Source organism: Chenopodium album, chromosome 23, assembly GCF_948465745.1.
Source record: "Chenopodium album chromosome 23, dcCheAlbu1.1, whole genome shotgun sequence".
In the NCBI taxonomy this organism is placed as follows: domain Eukaryota; kingdom Viridiplantae; phylum Streptophyta; class Magnoliopsida; order Caryophyllales; family Amaranthaceae; genus Chenopodium; species Chenopodium album.
Window position 1 is genome coordinate 19160848 of NC_137856.1, and position 23680 is coordinate 19184527.

Genomic DNA, 23680 nt, shown 5'->3' on the forward strand with positions numbered 1-23680 from the left:
AATTCATGTGCACACCTCAAAAATTCACTAAGTATCAATTTCCTTCATTTTTCAAAATATGAATTTCCTATCTCACCTCTCTAAAATTCTTACCCTTTTACCTCAAATTTCGATTAGAATCGAACAAAATATGATTTGTGCCATGAACACCTTCTATCCATCATGCATATATGTTGAATTCCAATCCCACAAACGTACATCCTAAAAATCCAAATAAGGAGAAAAGTAAAAGAAAAGACAAAGTAATAAAAGAAACAAAAATGAGAAAATTCAAAAATCAAAGAGAAAGGTTAGAAACTCCGGGTTGCCTCCCGGGAAGCGTTTGCTTAAGGTCCTAAGCTCGACCCTTCCTCCTAATCACGGAGGATCAAAGAACACCACCTTCTTCAAGGTGGTTGATAGAGCAAATTTTTCTTCAACCTTTGGCAACTTCTCATTGTTGCTTGATGAAACTCTCACAAACTTCTTTTCAAACTCTTCTTTTTCACTTCTCAACTTCTTCCTTTTTCTTGCCTTCTTTGAGTCACGGGCCTTTTTCTTCGGCTTGACTTCAACATCCTTTGTCATAGAAGCTTTCTCTTCCTCATGAGAATTAAGCTTGAACCAATTTGGAAAACCAATATCTTTCTCATCCCTTAGCTTTTGAATCACAAATTCTTCTTCACTAACATCATTAATACTTGCACAAACATCATCAACAATCTCAAAAACATTGTTAGTAGAAGAATCAATCATGCACATACCATCAATGGAACGAGAAAGACTAGCACATGCAATATCTTGGACACAAGATAAAGACTCATGCATTGGTTTCAACTTAAAACTCTCTTCTAATTTCCCACACCTCAAAGTAATTTGACCTCCTTTGACATCTATTAAAGCTCCCGAGGTAGCTAAGAAAGGCCTCCCTAAGATGATTGGAATATGTTCATCCTTCTCAATCTCTAGAACAACAAAATCCACCGGAAAGACAAACTCTCCAATCCTTAAAGGGACATCATCAATTCTTCCCTTAGGAAGCTTAATAGAACGATCGGCCAATTGAAGTGTTATCTTGGATGGTTGAAGCTCACCTAGATCAAGCCGCTTGAAAACCGAGAAAGGCATTATGCTAACACTAGCACCAAGATCACACAAAGCATTTTCAAAAACCATTTTCTTAATTTGACAAGGGATTGAAAAATTCCCTGGATCTTCCATCTTCCTTGGGAGTTCACCATGGATAAGAGCACTAAAGCACTTCCCTCCTTCCACCGAACTACCCTCATCAAAATCCTCTCTCTCTTCTAAGATCTCCTTAAGAAACTTGGAGTACTTAGGCATGTCGGGAATTGGTTCAGTAGGGGGTGTAGAATCATGAACATCCTTAAGAACTTCAAGGAATTTCCCAAATTGCTCATCCATTTTGAATCTCAAATATTTTTGGGGATATGTGGTGGAGGGAATAATCGGTCGTTGGACGATCACCCTAAAACCAAACAATATTTCTACCTAAACCAACCTAAGACAAGTCTAGGGTAAGTAGAGGATCGTATCCACAGGGAATGGGTATGTACACCGAGAGTATGAAACGGTTGCAATCTAGTTCGGTCACAAATTGGGGGTTTTGATTAGATAACTACTATGGAGACAAACACTAGGGGGAAATAGGGATCGACTCCAACCAAACCAACGGATCAAATCAATAGGCAAGCATGAACACAAATTGGGTGTTAGAGAGGGCACTCAACATTGCCTTCTTTCGAAGCCATAACACTAAGCAATCCTAAACCAAACTCAACTAACAAGATAGGCCAACCAAGTCTTAACAATGGGAAGTAGACTACTAACTCGGGTTTGTTTTTCAATCGGTCCAAGAAAGCATTAAGGCACAAACAATTGGGATTTCTCACCTAATTGTTGCAACTAAGACTACTACATCATTCAAACAAGGAACCATAATCAAGAGGAATTTAGCATAATCATATAAGAATAGGCTCACAACTAGACTCCATCTCTCAATGCAAGCATAGAAGTGAATACATGAGCAATAAGTGGCCATCCAATTACACATGCAATTAACCAATTCTTTAACAATCAATCATCAACCCAAAATGAACATGCAAGCACAATTAACAATCAACCCATGGCTTGGTTGGGTCTTCACCCAACCCCTAGCTAATTAACTACTCACTACTCATGGTGAAAAACAATCTAACAATTAAATATAGGGTTAACATGAATTCAATTAAACTAGGAGAGAGATTAAACAAGGATGGTTGGACATGCAAGAACAATTAACAAAGATTAAGCAAGAACTAAGATTAATAAAAGATATAAAATCAGAAAATTAAATAGCAAAGGAGAGAGAAAGAGATTACTAATTGATGCTTCAAGATTGAGAATAATTGTTGTTGAAATTGATAGAACAAACTTCAAATAATTCTTACAAAGATTGAGTTTTGAGGAAAACTAATCTAATTAAAGAGGGTTTAGAGAAACTAAGGGCCTAAGAAGTCTAAAGGGAGTTAAGAGAGAAGAAGATCCTACAAATGAGCCCCTTAAAGCTATTTATAATCCCCAATTTCATAGTAAACTCCGCAATAGAAAGTTCGCGGAACCCGTCGGGAGAGGCCTCTCCAAGGTCTGGAGAGGCCGCTCCAAAGTCTGGAGAGGCCGCTCCATGTCTTGGAGAGGCCGCTCCAAACTGGGGAAAATTGGGGCAAAATGCTCCGTAGCAGGGTGGAGAGGCCTCTCCAAAAAGGTGGAGAGGCCGCTCCAGGTGGAGAGGCCTCGGCATAATGTTGGAGAGGCCTCTCCTCACTTTTTCTTTCAAAACTGCCAAGTGAGGCAGGAAGTTCAGCAACGAGGTGGAGAGGCCTCTCCAAATAGGTGGAGAGGCCGCGGCATAAAGTTGGAGAGGCCTGTCCTCACAAAATCCTTGAAAGTGCCAAGTTTGGCAGTAGCTACAGCAGCGGGGTGGAGAGGCCTCTCCACTGACTTGGAGAGGCCGCTCCTAGGGAGAGGCCGCGCCACTCTATGGAGAGGCCTCTCCACTGCACATCTCTCTTTATTCTTGACTTGACTCCTTTTCCTTGGCTTCTTTCCATCATCTTCTTGCTTCTAACCTTGGTTCATCATCCATAGGCTTCAATTGGTCGTCTTTGGACCTAAAATCTCAACAAAAACACTAACAACCCGTGAAGCATAGGATACACAAAAATTGCATAAAAATAGAGTGAATAATGAACTAAGGCATCAATACCTCACATATTCAACGTTGAAAACCACTCTATAATCATACAATATAGCATGCTATCAAATCCCACCAAGCTAAGCTTTTGCTCGTCCCGAGCAAAATAGTCATAACACACCATAGTGAGGGAAGAACTTACTAAAGCCAAGCAAAGGGAAAACAACAAGAGAGGGAGGAAAGGTAAGCAAAATAACTTAAAGCAAACACGAATCACTTTTAGCACAAGTAAGAAGCCATTTAAACCCACAAGTCGCCTTACGGGACGAGTTTTGATCTCGTGAGGGTTTCCCTTGAGCTTAACCCACAACTCACAGAAAAACCAAACACAAATTATCAATGGTTACACAATATTCCAATGTTTTTAATTTATCACCCAAGTCAACTCATCTTGATAAAAATCACAAGCAAGACAAGTGAGCAACTTTCGAGAATTACCAATCATACAAATGTACACATGAGTTGGGGGTAAAGAGAAGAACTAAGCAAGATTGCACTACGCTACTTCCTTAGACCTTTTACTAGTTCATTAGAGCACATCTAGATATTCCAAAGTTGTAACAAGCCCTTTTTCAGTTATAAAATCTCAAAATGCTAGTCCACCTCCCAAAATGCACACCCTAGGCCCTTTAACTACACTCTAACTCAGGAGTTTCACAAGATATAACAATGTAGAAACGGTGTGGGAGGCATCCACAAGTTGACCTCTAAAGAAGAGAAAATAATTTTATTGATTTTTTTTTTTTGAGAATTTTTGGGGTAGTTTTTGTTCTCCTTTTTCCTATGCTCTTCTTTTCTTTCTTTTTTTTTTTTTTTCAATTTCATTGCCCTCGCCTCTTTTAACTGTGAGCGGCTCTTTTTCTATTCAAAACATGTGGCTTATTATGCCACTTATTACACATGATACGAGTAGAACCAATTCCCTAATAGAGTTTCATTTTGGGGATGAGGAGGATGCACATCAAGGGCACAAGGGACAGCAATTCAAATCAAACATATCCTTCTTTGGGCAAATTTAGACAATATCCTATGCTAGATGTGCAATTGAGCATTCATCGGTTTTCATTTCATAGATACTAATGCAATCAAGGTGAATAATTCTCTAAATGACCCCAACTCTTGCATACACCCTTCTAAGAGAACTTTTACTCATCACACAAGAGTCAAGCAAGCAAAACACATAAATATCGTCATTTGAGTCTCATCCTTGGGCATTTTTTTCATTTTTCACAATTTTTTTTTATTTATTATTATCATTTTTTTTTTTTTTTTTTTGGGAAAAATTCACAATACTAACTAGAAAAGGGAAACTAATATTCACATTATAAGATTTTGGATTTCAAGGAAGCAAATTTGGATTTAGGGCCTTGAATATTAGAGAAATGATGAAACAACCAAAACAAACGCAACCAAAACAAACCAACATGTCAAGAAGGCACGCAAATGACTCCCCCCCCCCCCCAAGCTATCATAAACATTGTCCTCAATGTTAAGCAATAAAAGCACATAAAAAGGGAGAGAAAGAAGACTAACTCAAGGATCGGGTCTTCTTTGAAGCTTGAACCTCCTTGGTACCTTTGTTCTTCTTGGTTGTTGTTGGAAGACTTGCACTTTGTGTTGTTGTTGTTTTTTTTTTTTTTTTTTTTTCCGCTTAATCCACTACAAAAATACCTGGGTTGCCTCCCGGAAGCGCTTCTTTAACGTCACTAGCTTGACGCAAATTCGAAAAATATCCTCAAGGTGGGATAAAGTTCGAAACCATTTCGTAACCATTGTTTTCATCATTACAAGTTGCCATCATGGGCAAAACAAAATTGTCTTCATGACTAACACCTATTAAAAGCTCATTCTCAACTTCTTTTGAATCCTTCTTCTTCCTTTTTCTCTTTGCTTTTCCTTTCCTCTTCTTCTTGGAAGCTTTAGTGTCCTCCTCTTCATCTTTGTGAGCATTAGACTCACCTTCTTCAAGCATTGTCTTGAGGCAAGCAATCATGGCAATTACCTCATCAAACCTATCCATACCTTGCTTTGACTCATGGACATCAAAAAGAGGATTAGTGGCACAAAGCATTCTCAAATCATGCAAATCATTGTCACTAATAGCATCTAGTGTCATGCAATCTTTTGTGGGGGAAGGACATCCTCTCTTGGGATCAATAGTAAGACAAAATTCATCATCACCCACATTCAATGTGAGTTTTCCTTCCCTAACATCTATAATTGCACCACCCGTCGCTAAGAATGGTCGACCTAGGATGATAGGGGTGAGGGCATCTTCCGTCATTTCTAGCACAATAAAATCAACCGGAATAATGAAATTACCTACCTTGAGAGGGACATCCTCAACCTTACCTTTAGGGAATTTGGTGGATCCATCGGCAAGTTGAAGAGTGACATTAGTGGGTACCAAACCACCTATACCAAGCTTCTCATAAACCGAAAAAGGCATCAAACTCACGCTAGCTCCTAAATCACATAGGGCATTTTCAAAGGAAACGTTCTTAATAGAGCAAGGAATAGAGAAACATCCGGGATCTTTTAGCTTAGTGGGTGAATGTGTTGAGGTTTGGTGAGTCCGACTCACCGCGGAAACAAACCCAAAACCAAGACCGCACTCGCAATAAATAAAACCATAAACATAATTAAATTAATCACAAGATTAAGATAAGCTAATTACCTTTGATGCGTGCTTCGCTCCAAATGAGCTCTTACTTGAAAGCTTCAAGTCCCGCTCGCACGGAGACCTCCAACGAAATCCACCCGCACCAACAAAACCGACTAGGTCCAATGTCTTGGGGTTAGCAAGACCCGACCAACAAAACCCGAGTAATTATATTGAGTTCAAAGGTTTTCACTAATTGTGATGCCTTTTCCAACTCTTACTCAAGCATCTTTCCCAATGCCCATACTTGGGTATTTATAGGAAATGATGGGAGTATCATTTACTCTCCCATCAATGTGGGATAGTATGATTTTTCCATTTTATTTTAAAGCTAAAATAAAATCAATAATCAAGCTAGTAATAAATCAACAAGTGGCAAGCTCATGTGAGTGGTTAGGTGAGGACCACTTGGAGAAGGGGGGGGGGACCAAACTTGCTCCCCTCTCCCTCTCCCATAACCGGCCACCTCACTCCCCACACACTCAAGGACCACAAGCCACATGGCACCTACCCTTGGGCACCAAGGCAGCCAAGGTGGGCTGCCATGTGCTGCTGTCCGTGGCAGCCACGCCCAGCAAGCTCAGCAATCCCAGCATTCGCATGCGGGCTGCCAGCCGCTGCTGGCCAGCACGCCCAGCATGCTTGTGCGGGCTGCTGCTGCTGGCCTTGTGCCTTGGCCAGCGCTGCTAGGCAGCAAGCAATGGCCTAGCCATGCTGCTGCTAGCTGTGGCGAGCTGGCGCGCCTAGCGTGCTAGCTCCAGCAGCTTGTTGCGGCATGGCTTGCTAGCCATTGCGCGCACAAGGCTGCGCCTAGCATGCTAGCACGCACTAGGCAGCGCCTAGCCTTGCGATGCTAGCATGAGTGCGCTAGCACGCACCAGCCAGCCTAGGCTCGGCTTGGTGCGCATGCTAGCCACCATGCTAGGCTATACGCCCTTAGCACTCGGTTAGCTTGGGCATTCCGATGCTAGGGGTATTTTGGTCTTTTGTTGTTTTATTACTATTTCTCGTCTCGTCTTTCACTATTTTTCGACTCGACTTCCGACGCTCGGTTTCGACGCTCTAAGCTCGAATTTCCGACGTCTAAATAAATATTACTCGGTCGACTCATTAATTCCTTCCGAATTAATTCGTCGTTTCGGTTTGTTGAATGCTTGGGTGTGACCCGAAGGGTTCAGTCAAGATTAAGTTGTAACATTAATTATCCATTAATATTACTGATCGGAAGCGGCCTCCACCCAGGCATTCCGATCACTTGACCTTACTGAATATATTAGCTTTCTAATAATTCTGAACCCGCTAACGGAATAGTACACTTGTTCGAAGGACACCATTCCTTTCAATCTCCCACTTGTCCTTCCGGAAAAGTGCTCATTTTGTGTACAGCCTTTTCCTATGTCTCTTCATGAACTATAAGGTAAGATTTATTTTTGTCATCCTTATTACGTCCAGAAGTGTTTCCCGATTCCGAGTCCGACTGTCAATAAACAGATGATTTCTAAAATCCATCCGAGCACGGCCATGCATTTTACAGTCTCGCTCTACGAGAGGCCTTGTATACAACAAATACATCTTCCCTATTTTACTAGGGGGACATTCCCAGTCTTGTAATGTAGCTCCTCTTACTGAGAGGACCTATCCGCCCGAGTGTTGCCGTTATAATCCCCTATTACGGCAGACGTTTGACAACATCAAAGCGAACTAGTACTCAAACAAGAGAACTCACACTACTCATGGTCGAGGAAATAGGTTCCGATAGCCATAATGAGAAGTATACTTATGACAAATTTTTAATTTCTTAAAGTATTCTTATAGGTCGATCCAGTATGGTTCTAAACCAATACCTGTGCAAATGATTTATGACAATCATGTCCTCGTAGCACATGAAACGGTGCTATAAATCAGACTACACACTAATCTCAATTGGTCATTAATCGTCCATTGTTTAAATGACCTTGATTAGGGATAATTTTCGATTATAATATTCAATGTTCACTTAATAGGTGTTTCCTTACCGAGACTGGTCTTGATACCCTATTTTGAATATTCTCATAATCGAATGGACTCATTATTTAATCCTAAACAACAATTAAATAGCATAACGGAGTAATAAAATGTTGTATGAAATTTTATATTACTCCAAAACATGAATGGTTTTCCTTAGTGTCTTACATTAACTTTTCTCAAAATCAACTAAAACACTAAACAAGGAAATCAAAGCCAGTCTCCTACATGCTTGATTCCCATTGCCTCAACGTGCTTGTTGTGCTTCACTTGAGGCAAAGGTTTAGTAAGTGGATCGGCTACATTGTCATCCGTTCCAACTTTGCAAATTCTGATTTCACCCTCTGATTTCCATTCTCGAATCATGTGAAATCGCCGCTTGACATGTTTGACCTTTTGATGTTCCCTAGGCTCTCTGGCTTGAGCAATAGCTCCATTGTTGTCACAATAGAGGGCTATTGGACCCTTTATAGAGGGTACAACATCAAGTTCGCCAACGAACTTACGAATCCAAACAGCCTCCTTAGCTGCTTCAGCAGCTGCCAAGTATTCGGCTTCAGTTGTAAAATCTGCAGTTGTACTCTGCTTTGCGCTCTTCCAACTAAACGCCCCTCCATTCAGACAGAACACATATCCAGATTGCGATTTGAAATCGTCTCTGTCTGTCTGGAAGCTTGCGTCGGTATAACCTTCCACAACTAAATCCTTTGCACCACCATACACCAGGAATTTATCCTTGTTCCTTTTCAGGTACTTTAGGATATTTTTGGCCGCAGTCCAATGCGCCTCTCCTGGGTCTGATTGGTAACGGCTCGTAGCACTCAAGGCATACGACACATCTGGCCTAGTACATATCATGGCATACATGATAGATCCAATAAGCGAAGCATATGGAATCTGATTCATTCTTACCCGCTCATCAGGTGTCTGTGGACACTGCTTCTTGCTTAGGGTTATGCCATGTGACATTGGCAGGTGACCTCTTTTGGCCTCCTCCATGCCAAATCGAGCTAGTACCTTATCAATATAAGTACTTTGACTCAATCCAATCATCCTTTTCGATCTATCCCTATAGATCTTGATGCCTAGTATGTACTGAGCCTGTCCCAAGTCTTTCATTGAGAAGCACTTTCCAAGCCAGGCCTTTACAGACTCTAACAATGGAATGCTGTTTCCAATGAGCAATATGTCATCGACATATAAGACTAGGAAGGCGATGTCACTCCCACTGACCTTCTTGTAAACACAAGATTCATCTGGATTCTTGATAAAACCAAACTTACTGATGGCTTCATCGAAACGCAGATTCCAACTTCTGCTTGCTTGCTCTAATCCATAAATGGACTTGTTAAGCTTACAAACTTTCCCAGCATTGTTTTGGTCGACAAAACCTTCAGGCTGTGTCATATACACAGTTTCTTCCAAATAACCATTCAGGAAGGCGGTTTTGACGTCCATCTGCCATATTTCATAGTCGTAATATGCAGCAATCGCTAGGAGGATCCGAACGGATTTAAGCATTGCGACTGGTGAAAAGGTTTCATCGTAATCAATACCATGAACTTGTCTGTAACCTTTTGCCACCAATCTAGCTTTGTAAATGAATACATTTCCATCTTTGTCGGTTTTCAACTTGAAAATCCACTTACATCCGATCGGTGTATAACCTTCGGGTAAGTCAACCAAGTCCCAGACTTGATTTTCAAACATGGAATCCATTTCAGATCTCATGGCCTCTTGCCATTTAGCAGAGTCGGTGCTTGCCATTGCTTGCTTGTAGGTTGCTGGTTCATCTCCATCCATAATCAGGATGTCCTGATTCTCGGTTAATACTAAACCAAGATATCTATCAGGTTGAGATCTCGGCCTCAGAGACCTACGTAGGGTAATGGATTGAGCATTTGCATTGTCGGTTCGACTTTGCACATTTTGATCATTTTGACCTGCGTCAACAGATGCTGTTTGAGCACTTTGACTGTCATTATGATTTTGTTGCTCATCCTTACGAACTTCGTCGAGTTCGATTTTCCTCCCACTTGTCATTTTGGAAAGGTGCTCCTTCTCCAAAAAGACACCATCGCGAGCAACAAACACTTTGTTCTCCGATTTGTTGTAGAAGTAATACCCTTTGGTTTCTTTTGGGTAGCCCACAAAGTAAACCTTGTCAGATTTGGGATGAAGTTTGTCAGAGATCAATTTCTTGACATATGCTTCGCATCCCCATATCTTTAGAAAAGATAACCTAGGAGGTTTCTTCGTCCATAATTCATATGGAGTCGTTTCTACAGCTTTTGATGGAGCACGGTTCAGTGTTAGTGCCGCAGTTAGAAGTGCGTGTCCCCAGAAAGAGATAGGAAGATCACTAAGACCCATTGTTGATCGTATCATGTCTAACAAGGTCCGATTTCTCCTTTCGGATACTCCGTTCCATTGTGGAGTTCCTGGAGGTGTCAATTCTGAAAGTATACCCTTTTCTTTCAGATGGTCATCGAATTCTTGGCTCAAGTATTCACCACCTCGATCCGATCGAAGGGCTTTGATTTTCTTGCCAAGCTGATTTTCAACTTCACTCTGAAATTCTTTGAACTTTTCAAATGATTCAGATTTGTGCGACATGAGGTAGACATAGCCATATCTACTATAGTCGTCTGTGAAAGTGATGAAATATCGATGTCCATTTCTTGTGGTTGAGCTCATTGGTCCACATACATCGGTATGTATAAGACCCAATAAGTCACTTGCCCTTTCTCCCAACTTGGAGAATGGCTGTTTAATCATCTTGCCTAATAGACATCCTTCGCAATTCTCAAACGATTCTAAATCGAAAGAGTCAAGAACACCTTCTTGTAGAAGTTTCTTGATGCGTTTGATGTTAATGTGGCCAAGACCACAATGCCACAAGTAAGTCTGATTTGACTCCATGGTCTTAGATCTTTTGGTATCATTATTCACATTATAAACTTGTTTGTCTAATGAAAGCACATAAAGACCATTTTCAGAATGTGCAATACCATATAAAACATTATCGAGATAAAATGAACATTCTTTGTTCTTTACTCGAAATTCAAAACCTTTGGCGTCCAACGCCGAAATTGAAATAATGTTTTTGGTAATGTTAGGAACATAATAAACATTATCGAGTTCCAAAACTAGCCCGGTGGGCAAAGACAAACTGAGAGTTCCTACGGATACGACACCAATTCTGGCTCCATTGCCGACTCGGAGTTCAATCTCTCCCTTCTCTAGCCTTCTAGCGTTCCTTAGTCCCTGAGAATTGGAACAAAGGTATGAGCCACATCCGGTATCTAATACCCATGATGTTAAGCTAGTGAAGTTAAAGTCTATAACGAATATACCTGATTCAGAAGCAACGGTTTCGTTCTTCTTATCTTCCTTGAACTTGAGGCAATCTCTCTTCCAATGTCCCTTCTTCTTACAGTAGAAACATTCGGAATCAGATTTAGAAGATGCTACCCTCTTATCCTTGGTAGCTTTAGTTTTAGGCGGAAAAGTTTTCTTCTTACCTTTCCCCTTAAAGCCTTTCTTCTTCTTGCCTGAAAATTTGAACGGCTTGCCCTTTTTAATCATGAGCATATCATGCTTTCCCTCATCCTTGAGATTGAAATCATGCATTTTAATCAAACTTATTTAAAACGTCTTATTCACACATTAAAGATTGTCCCCAATTTTGGTGAGAATAAGTCGATTCCAAGATCCAAAGAAACAAAGAGTGGTTAAGCATGCTTTGGCTTGTCTTAACACTCAATCTCCTAAGGTAAGCAACGCTTTGCTAATGGCTCCAAGCCACTCTTGGTTGAATAAATCGTCGCATCCAATGCTCTCTAAACAATTTATTCACTTTGCCACGACATGTTAGGACTCCATCACTCATATCGTTGAGTATAACCAAAACCACTTGCATACCCAGTATGCCTTACGTTCCTTGGAGAAGTAGTGATGCCTCGCTTTGGCGTAGCCCACCACTACCCTCGTTCGGTTGGTAACTGTGTTTTGGAATGGCAAGTTTTACTCAATTTTAAGGGACCTAGGGTTTCTATGTTGGTTGATTTAAGTGAACTTAATTAATCATCTCAACATTCGAAATCCTAACCATGCATCTAACATATAATTCAAATATATAAACATAAATATATATCGAAAACATAAATAGAGATGCATTTGGCAACTAGCATGACCCCTTGAGATCTTCAAGTCTTCAAAAGGTCTTCATTTGCAACTTCATGGCTTCATCTTCTAAGAACCCCGTCTTCAAGACTTGACCAAATAATATAATTGCTAGTATCTACGATTAGGACTAATCTAAATATTAAGGTACAAAAATACTCAACGGTTCGCAGACCGTATTTAGATATACAAAAATACATCACGGATCACAGTCCGTATTTTGTATCCTAATCAGGCCCCACTAGTTGCCATTTCATAAAACCTGTGAGAGAATTTTACATTCCATTCATCCATTCACTATCTGTGAATGGCCCATGCATTTTACAACGATCAAACAAGTAACAATGCATAAAACCGCGCGAGAACTAGTAATTAATCTAGGTGGTTAATCCAATTAACACGCCTAATTAAACTAGTCAAAGTTGTTTTAACCGGTTATGGTAATAACTAAGAGATGCTCCCACTAAATTCCGCATCCAATCTTAACTAATCCAATTAATTAAGTCGGTGAACCCAAATATTTGTCAAAATTAATTTTGCAAATGTCGCTCAAAAACCCGAGGCCTAGCCTCCAAAATTTTAATTAAATAAACAAAATAATTAATATAATTAAAACGACAATCTAAGCAAAATTACGTATTCCATAATGTCTAAGGGCCTAGCACTAAGACTTGGAACCCAAAATTACCCTTATTTACATATTAAGCAACGCTAAAATTAACTTTAAAATAGCATCGCCTTAATAACCCGGGGTTATTGTGTCAATTATGGGATCGTACGTACCGTACAACAAGCTCGTAACATACCCATTCGCACCCCCGCAACACCAAGCATGCCCATGGGCTGCTTGTGCTCGCACACGCCACGCCCAGCCAAGCCAAGCGTAGCAGCACGCACAGCGCGCACAGCACTATGCTGCTGCTGCGCCATGCTGCTGCTTGCTGCTGGCTGGTGCGCTATGTTGCTGGCAGCGAGCAGCAGCCCACGCCCTTCCTCGCACACACAGACGCACAGCACCACGCACCTAAGAACGAAGCACCCAGCAGCCTCGGCAGCCACATATGGGTTGCGTGAGCAGCCCAGCTGGCCGAGAGCTAGCTCGGGGCTCTTAGGCCTCGTGTTGCGTGTTAATGCTTCGAAAATTATCGAATTTTGTGTGTGACATTATAAATCAATTCTAAATTAATTTTAGAATCAATTTTGAGGAAAAATGAAAAAATAACAAGTCCAACTTAAATAATTCATCCAAAGCAATTAACCAAATTTATTACCAAGAATCATTCTTTAATAAAATTGGTTTAACTTGGTGTAACAAAATAAATTAGGGCATTTCTCACTATTAATTTAATCACTTTAAATTAATCTTGAGATTTTGACAAAATAAAAGGGAGTTGGAAAAATGAACATAAGTTCAATAAAGACTCCAACTTTAATACTTGTGACTCCATGAAAAATTATATCTTCCAATATGAAGATAAACAAATTTCTATCACAAGTTTTAAACTTTATGATTCCAATCAATTAAAAAATGATTAAATCAACAAAGTTTAATCAAAATTCATGGAATTTAGTAACTCAAAGTTTCAATCACTTATCATAAGTAAAGATTGAATCTTTAATACTTGGAAGCAACAAAGAACAACAAATTTCACACTTAATGCAATTAATTTGCAATTATGTGAAAAATAAAACCAAACTTTCAAGCACCAATTACTACCAAGTAAGCATGCTTAAAGTGGTCTAAAATTGCATATAAAATAAGGAAAGAACCATTTACATAACCACCATAAATATGCAATCAATTTTCAAGGTTAGAAAGACTTAAAATTTTTCGTCAAAACGAAAATCCCTCGAAAAATGCATTTCTGGTCGTTTTCTGGCTAAAAACCGAGCCCTGAAAGGGTAAAACCATTTCCAGAACACCTTTTCCACCCAAAATTCACTATTTTTGGGTCGAAATCTGGGTTCGGGAGCTGAAGATAGCTCTAATACGAGGTAAAATTTGAAAAACGAGTTACTAATCTAATTAGCAACTTAAAACCAGAAAAATAAGCCATAATGACACCTTGAAAATATTATGATTTTAAAATAAACGAGCGAGGCTCCGATACCGCTGTTGAGGTTTGGTGAGTCCGACTCACCGCGGAAACAAACCCAAAACCAAGACCGCACTCGCAATAAATAAAACCATAAACATAATTAAATTAATCACAAGATTAAGATAAGCTAATTACCTTTGATGCGTGCTTCGCTCCAAATGAGCTCTTACTTGAAAGCTTCAAGTCCCGCTCGCACGGAGACCTCCAACGAAATCCACCCGCACCAACAAAACCGACTAGGTCCAATGTCTTGGGGTTAGCAAGACCCGACCAACAAAACCCGAGTAATTATATTGAGTTCAAAGGTTTTCACTAATTGTGATGCCTTTTCCAACTCTTACTCAAGCATCTTTCCCAATGCCCATACTTGGGTATTTATAGGAAATGATGGGAGTATCATTTACTCTCCCATCAATGTGGGATAGTATGATTTTTCCATTTTATTTTAAAGCTAAAATAAAATCAATAATCAAGCTAGTAATAAATCAACAAGTGGCAAGCTCATGTGAGTGGTTAGGTGAGGACCACTTGGAGAAGGGGGGGGACCAAACTTGCTCCCCACTCCCTCTCCCATAACCGGCCACCTCACTCCCCACACACTCAAGGACCACAAGCCACATGGCACCCACCCTTGGGCACCAAGGCAGCCAAGGTGGGCTGCCATGTGCTGCTGTCCGTGGCAGCCACGCCCAGCAAGCCCAGCAATCCCAGCACTCGCATGCGGGCTGCCAGCCGCTGCTGGCCAGCACGCCCAGCATGCTTGTGCGGGCTGCTGCTGCTGGCCTTGTGCCTTGGCCAGCGCTGCTAGGCAGCAAGTAATGGCCTAGCCATGCTGCTGCTAGCTGTGGCGAGCTTGCGAGCCTAGCGTGCTAGCTCCAGCAGCTTGTTGCGGCATGGCTTGCTAGCCATTGCGCGCACAAGGCTGCGCCTAGCATGCTAGCACGCACTAGGTAGCGCCTAGCCTTGCGATGCTAGCATGAGTGCGCTAGCACGCACCAGCCAGCCTAGGCTCGGCTTGGTGCGCATGCTAGCCACCATGCTAGGCTATACGCCCTTAGCACTCGGTTTGCTTGGGCATTTCGATGCTAGGGGTATTTTGGTCTTTTGTTGATTTATTACTATTTCTCGTCTCGTCTTTCACTATTTTTCGACTCGACTTCCGACGCTCGGTTTCGACGCTCTAAGCTCGCTTTTCCGACGTCTAAATAAATATTACTCGGTCGACTCATTAATTCCTTCCGAATTAATTCGTCGTTTCGGTTTGTTGAATGCTTGGGTGTGACCCGAAGGGTTCAGTCAAGATTAAGCTGTAACATTAATTATCCATTAATATTACTGATCGGAAGCGGCCTCCACCCAGGCATTCCGATCACTTGACCTTACTGAATATATTAGCTTTCTATTAATTCTGAACCCGCTAACGGAATAGTACACTTGTTCGAAGGACACCATTCCTTTCAGAATGGTTGTTGATAATTGCACTACAATTTTCGGTTAAGCTCACCATGGTGGACTCACTCATGACAACCATCTCATCCTCACTTGACTTAGACACCTTACATTGTTTTTCTTCTCTAACCTCTTCATTCTCACTCTCTTTTTGCAAGCTCATGGGTGGTGTTTCAATTATGCTTGTCCCACATCTAGTCATGATTGCCTTACAATGTTCTTCTTGACTAGGCGAAGAGGTGCTAGAATTGTTTCTTTTAAGTGCATTAACTAGTTGAGTTAATTGAGTTTCTAGCATCTTATTGTGAACTTGCACTTGCTTGATAGTCTCCTCTAAGTCATTAGTTTTCTTGGTTTGAGCATTAACAAATTTTTCCATTGTTGTTTCTAGACTTGACTTAGGAGGGGGAGCTTGAAGTTGGAGAGGAGGTTGAGGGATAGGAGCAAGGGTAGGTCTATTTCCTCCATTAAAACCGGGTGGGTTATGATTAGACGAATATTGACCTCTTTGGTGATACCTATTGTCATTTTGTTGATTAACTTGGTTGTTTGACACATAGTTACCATTACCTTGGTTCCTATAGTTTCCTTGATTATTTTGAACATTCCTTTGGCCACTATATTGACCTTGACCATTTCCTTGGGTTTGGCCCCCTTTCCAACCAAAGTTTGGGTGATGTTTCCATCCCTCATTGTAGGTGTTGGAATAAGGGTCATACCTAGGATTGGTTTGACCATTGTTGATTGCATTTACTTGTTCCATGAAAGGGGAAGGGGAACATGCATCATTTAGCAAATAGCATTCCGAAGTCACATGATCATCACTTCCACAAGCATCACAAGACATCATTTGTATTGACATGTTATCATTTAAAGAACTAGATGCATGTAAATTTTGGCGTGGGGAAGGAGATAGAGAAGAGGATTGCAGTTGATCAAACTTAGAAGATAAAGCATCTAATTTTGAATTAATCATGTTTATAGCATTTACCTCATACTTTCCTCCTTTCTTGGAAGTGCTTCTCTCATCGGGGCTCCAATCGTTATAGTTTTGAACTACATCCTCTATGATCTTTAGTGCCTCCGTGGGTGGCTTGTTCATGATAGGTCCTCCCGATGCTCCATCCAAGAGTATGCGGTCCGATCTCAAGAGTCCTCTATAAAACCCATGGAGCAAGAGCCAATCTTCCATGCCATGGTGGGGGCATTGTTGTTGGTAGCTCTTGAATCTCTCCCAAGCATCATAGAGGGATTCATCGGGCTCTTGTTGGAAGTTAGAAATCTTGGACCTCAACTCCGCCGTTTTCCCAAGAGGAATGAACCTCCCAAGGAATGCCGAAGTCACCTCATTCCAAGTGTTCAATGAGTTCGGAGGCAATCTATCAAGCCAATCACTTGCCTTGCCCGTTAAAGAGAATTTGAACATGCTTAAGAGAATGTACTCCGGAGTCACCCCATTTGCCTTCACGGTGCTACAATACCGTGTGAATTGCTTGAGATGTGCAATGGGGTCTTCATGCTTTGCCCCGGAGAATTGATGACCCTCAATCAAGGTGATAAGGGCGGGCCTTATCTCAAAGTTGTTTGCTTCAATAGCGGGGGTAGCAATCCCACTTGCTTCTTGATATGGAGGAGGAACACCAAACTCTCTCAAAGTCTTGTTCGGAGCGGCCATTTCAAATTGGTGAAGAGGTGGAGAAGTTGGAGAATTTGTCCTTGGTGACTCTAATGGAATGGTGTCTCCACTAGACTCACTAGAACTAGAATGATCGGACTCAACTACCACTTGTGCCTCACTTGATGTGGCACCACTAGCTATCGCCCTCTTTTCTCTTCGATTTGCCTTTACTACTTTTTCAAGCTCAAGATTCAACGGCACAAGAGGAAGTGTCCTATTGCTGCGTTTGGGCATAAACAAAGAAGACTAGATGGGAGATTAGTAGGTTAGTCAAAGAAAACAAAGGAAAAAAAAATAAAGCTATACAAATGAACTAGTCTCACATATCTCATAAGTAACTCAATGCTTAACGCCATTCCCCGGCAACGGCGCCATTTTGGTGGAGGGAATAATCGGTCGTTAGACGATCACCCTAAAACCAAACAATATTTCTACCTAAACCAACCTAAGACAAGTCTAGGGTAAGTAGAGGATCGTATCCACAGGGAATGGGTAAGTACACCGAGAGTATGAAACGGTTGCAATCTAGTTCGGTCACAAATTGGGGGTTTTGATTAGATAACTACTATGGAGACAAACACTAGGGGGAAATAGGGATCGACTCCAACCAAACCAACGGATCAAATCAATAGGCAAGCATGAACACAAATTGGGTGTTAGAGAGGGCACTCAACATTGCCTTCTTTCGAAGCCATAACACTAAGCAATCCTAAACCAAACTCAACTAACAAGATAGGCCAACCAAGTATTAACAATGGGAAGTAGACTACTAACTCGGGTTTGTTTTTCAATCGGTCCAAGAAAGCATTAAGGCACAAACAATTGGAATTTCTCACCTAATTGTTGCAACTAAGACTACTACATCATTCAAACAAGGAACCATAATCAAGAGGAATTTAGCATAATCATATAAGAATAGGCTCACAACTAGACTCCATCTCTCAATGCAAGCATAGAAGTGAATACATGAGCAATAAATTGCCATCCAATTACACATGCAATTAACCAATTCTTTAACAATCAATCATCAACCCAAAATGAACATGCAAGCACAATTAACAATCAACCCATGGCTTGGTTGGGTCTTCACCCAACCCCTAGCTAATTAACTACTCACTACTCATGGTGAAAAACAATCTAACAATTAAATCTAGGGTTAACATGAATTCAATTAAACTAGGAGAGAGATTAAACAAGGATGGTTGGACATGCAAGAACAATTAACAAAGATTAAGCAAGAACTAAAATTAATAAAAGATAAAATCAGAAAATTAAATAGCAAAGGAGAGAGAAAGAGATTACTAATTGATGCTTCAAGATTGAGAATAATTGTTGTTGAAATTGATAGAACAAACTTCAAATAATTCTTACAAAGGTTGAGTTTTGAGGAAAACTAATCTCATTAAAGAGGGTTTAGAGAAACTAAGGGCCTAAGAAGTCTAAAGGGAGTTAAGAGAGAAGAAGATCCTACAAATGAGCTCCTTAAAGCTATTTATAATCCCCAATTTCATAGTAAACTCCGCAATAGAAAGTTCGCGGAACCCGTCGGGAGAGGCCTCTCCAAGGTCTGGAGAGGCCGCTCCAAAGTCTGGAGAGGCCGCTCCATGTATTGGAGAGGCCGCTCCAAACTAGGGAAAATTGGGGCAAAATGCTCCGTAGCAGGGTGGAGAGGCCTCTCCAAAAAGGTGGAGAGGCCGCTCCAGGTGGAGAGGCCGCGGCATAATGTTGGAGAGGCCTCTCCTCACTTTTTCTTTCAAAACTGCCAAGTGAGGCAGGAAGTTCAGCAACGAGGTGGAGAGGCCTCTCCAAATAGGTGGAGAGGCCGCTCCAGGTGGAGAGGCCGCGGCATAAAGTTGGAGAGGCCTCTCCTCACAAAATCCTTGAAAGTGCCAAGTTTGGCAGTAGCTACAGCAGCGGGGTGGAGAGGCCTCTCCACTGACTTGGAGAGGCCGCTCCTAGGGAGAGGCCTCTCCACTGACTTGGAGAGGCCGCTCCTAGGGAGAGGCCGCGCCACTCTATGGAGAGGCCTCTCCACTGCACATCTCTCTTTATTCTTGACTTGACTCCTTTTCCTTGGCTTCTTTCCATCATCTTCTTGCTTCTAACCTTGGTTCATCATCCATAGGCTTCAATTGGTCGTCTTTGGACCTAAAATCTCAACAAAATCACTAACATCCCGTGAAGCATAGGATTCACAAAAATTGCATAAAAATAGAGTGAATAATGAACTAAGGCATCAATACCTCACATATTCAACGTTGAAAACCACTCTATAATCATACAAAATAGCATGCTATCAATATGGAAGATCGGGAAATCTCTCTATCTCACTCATCCTTTCATCAACACACTCTTCTCTTTTGTCAACCTCACAATAGAATTCCTTAGACTCAACTCTTTCCTCTTCATTCTCCTTAGCACCACACTCATCTCTTCCCTCTTTTGACCAAGAAACTCCCTCATCAAAATTATTTCCACCACTAGTGGCAATAGAGTACACGGGTTTCTTTGGTTCAACACCTTGGGAAGGCAAAGATGAAGGACTAGCAAAATCCTTGATAGTGCTTGCTAATTGAGTAATTTGAGTCTCAAGCATCTTATTGTGGGTCATCATCTCATAGAATTTCTTATCACTAACCGCCATATAGGTGTTAATGATCTTGGTTTGATTATCAATCAACTCTTCCAAAGTTGTCTTAGGAGAAGAAGGTTGTGAATAGGAATTTTCACCTTGAGTCTTTGGAACAAAACCGGGTGGGGGACCTCTTTGAGCATTGTTTTGAAAATTTCCCCTTCCTTGATTGTTCCAATTACTCCTATTTTGATTTGAACCATAACCTTGATTATGGTTACCACCACCATGATTATGGTTTCCATTACCTTGGTTATGATTTACATAACCTTGGTTTTGATTACCATAATTATGATTTTGATTACCATAGTTTTGGCCTTGATTTTGGCTACTATAACCTTGGTTATGGTTACCACGAGAACCTTGATTCCCTTGGTTACCACGAGAACCTTGATTCCCTTGGTTACCATTATGATTATAGTTGTCAAAATTGCCTTGGTTTTGGTAATTCCTATTCCATTGGCCTTTTTGATTATCAAACCTTTGAACATTGTTGTTTGACACAAAATTAACATGTTCACATTCATTGTCAAACTCATCAACACATTCATTAGGACAAGCACTAGAGTCATGATCATACGATCCACATGCATCACAAAACAAGCAACCCAAAGGCATATTATGTGAAGAGGGAGGGGGTTGAGAGTTAGAAGGAGTACCTCTCCCCTTAAATTGGGAGGGAAGATTAGAAGCTTGAGAAGGGGAAGCACTGCTCTCCAACTTAGCTTTGATTGCGGTGACCTCCTTTCCTAAATTTGTCATTTGAGAGGAAAGGTTGTTGATTGCATTGAGATGGTCCACCGAATACAATGAAGATTGTTTGCTTGAAGAGTCTCTCTCCCCATCTTGCCAATCCCTATAATATGTCACCACATCCTCAATGATGTCCACAACTTCTTCTTCGGTTTTGTTCATGATAGGGCCCCCGGCCCCTCCATCAAGGCATGACTTGCCTTGGGGACTTAAACCGCCATAGAAGATTTGGATCACTTGGTATGTGGGGATTCCGTGATGAGGGCACTCCCTTTGATACTCTTTAAATCTCTCCCATGCTTCATAAAGGCTTTCACTCGGCCTTTGCTTGAACCCTTGAATCAAGGCTCTTGCCTCTGCCGTCTTCTTTTGGGGATAGAAACGGGACAAGAAAGCCTTTGTAACATCATCCCAAGTTCTCAAGGAGTTGGGCTTCACCTCTTTGTCTAGCCATTCAAAAGATCTTCCTATTAGAGAGAAAGGCAACAACTTGAGGCGGATGAATTCTTGAGAGACCCCATTGACTTTGATGGTGTTGCAATATTTTACAAATTCTTTCAAATGGTTCAATGGGCTCTCATTCTTAGCCCCACTATATTGCCTTCTCTCAATCAAGGTGATCATTGCCGGACGGATTTCGAAGTCATTTGCCGGGGTAGTTGGTGGAGCTATTCCACTCTCAAATCTATATGCCCCGGGCACTCCAAGCTCCTTCAAGGCTATTCTAGGATGTTCACCCATTCCTTGTTCTTCTTGAATTTCTTCTTCACTCGAAGAGCTATAATCCAAGGATCTATTGTCCACTCTTCTTCTTGAAAGAGTCCTCTCTATCTCCGGATCAAGGGGAACAAGGGGACGATCACGAGTTCTATGCATGCAAAACTCAAGCAAAAATATTAGTAGCATGGCTACAAATGTAGCCTAGAGAAACAAAATCTTTTTTGTATTTTATCAAAATGAAATAGACTCAAAAACAACATACACTCAAGCACCATTCCCCGGCAACGGCGCCATTTTGATGGGAAGGAGAATGGTAGGTCGTTGGGCTACCACCCCACCCTATCAAACAATATTTGTAACTTAACTAACCCCTATTTAGCGTAGTGGTAAGTCAAGGTCGAACCTTAGGGAATGGATATCAAGTGCACGATGCCTAAATCAAGCTATTTCGAATTCTAGAAGGGGTTTGAGATAGAACTAAGGCTAAACTAGGTAATGCAAACTTGTATAAAATCAATCTAAGACACTAGGGCAATGGATCCACATGCAATCATAATGGAAACGGTAATTTGGGAGGTCAAACCGACTAAGTCAAGCGATATGAGGGAAAATCATCATGTATCCAAAAGAGCATACTAAGGTGGTTCACCTAGAGGTCTAACTAGCGTCAACTACGCTAAACACTACCTAGGGAACGTCACAAAGCACCTCAATCGTGAAATTGCAAGTCTACTAATCAATGGTCCGTATCATAGTAAGCTTACAATGCAATCTAGTGTATTAATCAAAGATGGCCAAACCTCAATTAATCACACACATGCACATGAAAGATCAACCAAATTTAATCATATCATCAACTCCATCAATTATCCCCAAATTACACTATTCCATCATTCATACATGCTTCACCATTTCCCTAGCTAGGAAACTACTCACTAGCCATAGGAATAGAGATCAAAACTACAACAATCATCAATTTCATCATCAACATACTTGAAATCAAAGATTAAACCAACAATCAATCAAAATCAATCAAAATTCAATCAATAACCAAATCAATCATCAACAATATGAAAAACTAAAGAAATCAACTAAAATCAAACTTGTATTGAGATTAAGAAGAAGATCCTTACAAAACTTTGATCAAAAGATCAAATACAATGATGAATTCTTGAACAAACACCAAAGAACATGAGTTTTTCTCTCTAGTTCTTGAGTTTCTCTCTCTAAAATTCTCCCAAAAACTAACTATCAAATTCTATTTCCAAACTAAAAACTTACTTACTAAAAATAGGTAGAAATAACTATATATACAAGGAGGAGGTCGGTAATGACGCCCAAAAATAGACCCTCGTAAGTGCGGGCGCTCGGAGGAGGGAGAATGGCGCGCACGGGACACACCCAGGTAGGTGCGCCCGCACGCACCTGGTGTGCGGCCGCACACGACCAATGTGCGGCCGCACACTCCCTTAGTGCGCCCGCACATTTCTGGGTTTCCCCCCCTTCTTCTCTTCGTCCTAGCTCAAGTGGTGCACGCATCCAGGATGATGATGATGGAGGACAAAGTGGGCAGAAACTTTCTTGAAGTTCTTGAAGAATAAAAGCCATGAGTAAGGCATAAACAAAGCCTTGAAGCTTGCCCCTTGGATCCACCTTTGACTTGGAACTTCTTGCACCTTCTTTAGGCATAAAAGCAATGAAAACTCGTAGAGAGGAAGCTCGGGAATTCTTGGACAATCAATTACCACCTACAAGCAAAAGATAAAAAGCAAGTAAAAGAGAAAAATAACAAGTAAACTAGAAAAAGACATGAAAAAGAGAAACTAACTACAAAAAGCATAAAATGAAGAAAACAAGAATAAAACTAAGGAAAACTAAAGAAAAGAGAGATAAAATGAAATAAAAATCATCCAAAAAGGAACCAAATGAGTGCCAAAAATGTCACTCATCAGATAACTTGAGTAATACTACACTTTCTCTCTCTAAGATTAGGGTTTAATTTTCTTCTAAGATAAGGCTAGATGATGCACTAATCTACCCTACGACCTATATATATAGGTCCTTAAAAAGATACAAAAATACGAAATAAAAAAAACTGAACTTCAGCGGTGCGCTCCCGCGCATATACACTGCGCGCCCGTGCAGATGTTGTGTGTGCGCCTTCGCAGATCTTGTGCGCCCGCACATCTGTGGGTACGGGGATTAGACCCATGTATGCGCGCCTTCTCTCAGCAGTACTGCGCGCTCGCGCTTGAAGAGTGTGCGC

The 23680-nt window shown here is 41.1% G+C and overlaps 1 protein-coding gene, 1 non-coding gene and 1 pseudogene across 2 annotated transcripts; 2 read left to right on the forward strand and 1 right to left on the reverse strand.

The window, feature by feature from the left end:
• Positions 1–2286: 2286 nt before the first annotated feature.
• On the reverse strand, positions 2287–17543 carry LOC145607095 (uncharacterized). The gene is made up of 3 exons (XM_081662860.1): positions 15701–17543; positions 5192–5698; positions 2287–2297 (listed from the first exon to the last, which is right to left on the reverse strand). The coding sequence occupies exons 1-3, from the start codon at positions 17541–17543 to the stop codon at positions 2287–2289; spliced, it is 2361 nt and encodes a 786-aa protein (XP_081518986.1).
• LOC145609900 (small nucleolar RNA R71) lies at positions 16822–16928 on the forward strand. Its single transcript, XR_014106169.1, has one exon. It is a non-coding gene; the product is annotated as a small nucleolar RNA R71 (small nucleolar RNA).
• Positions 17544–20944: 3401 nt separating the features above from the next.
• On the forward strand, positions 20945–21043 carry LOC145609773 (small nucleolar RNA R71; annotated as a pseudogene).
• Positions 21044–23680: the final 2637 nt, after the last annotated feature.

Excerpts from the sequence above, each read along its gene's own strand:
- LOC145607095 (XM_081662860.1), bottom strand. The coding sequence starts at position 17,543 with ATGCCCAAACGCAGCAATAGGACACTTCCTCTTGTGCCGTTGAATCTT. Across the intron at positions 5,699-15,700 it reads GGATGAGATGGTTGTCATGA|GAGCTAGCGTGAGTTTGATG; the intron begins GTGAGTCCACCA and ends TATGTGATTTAG.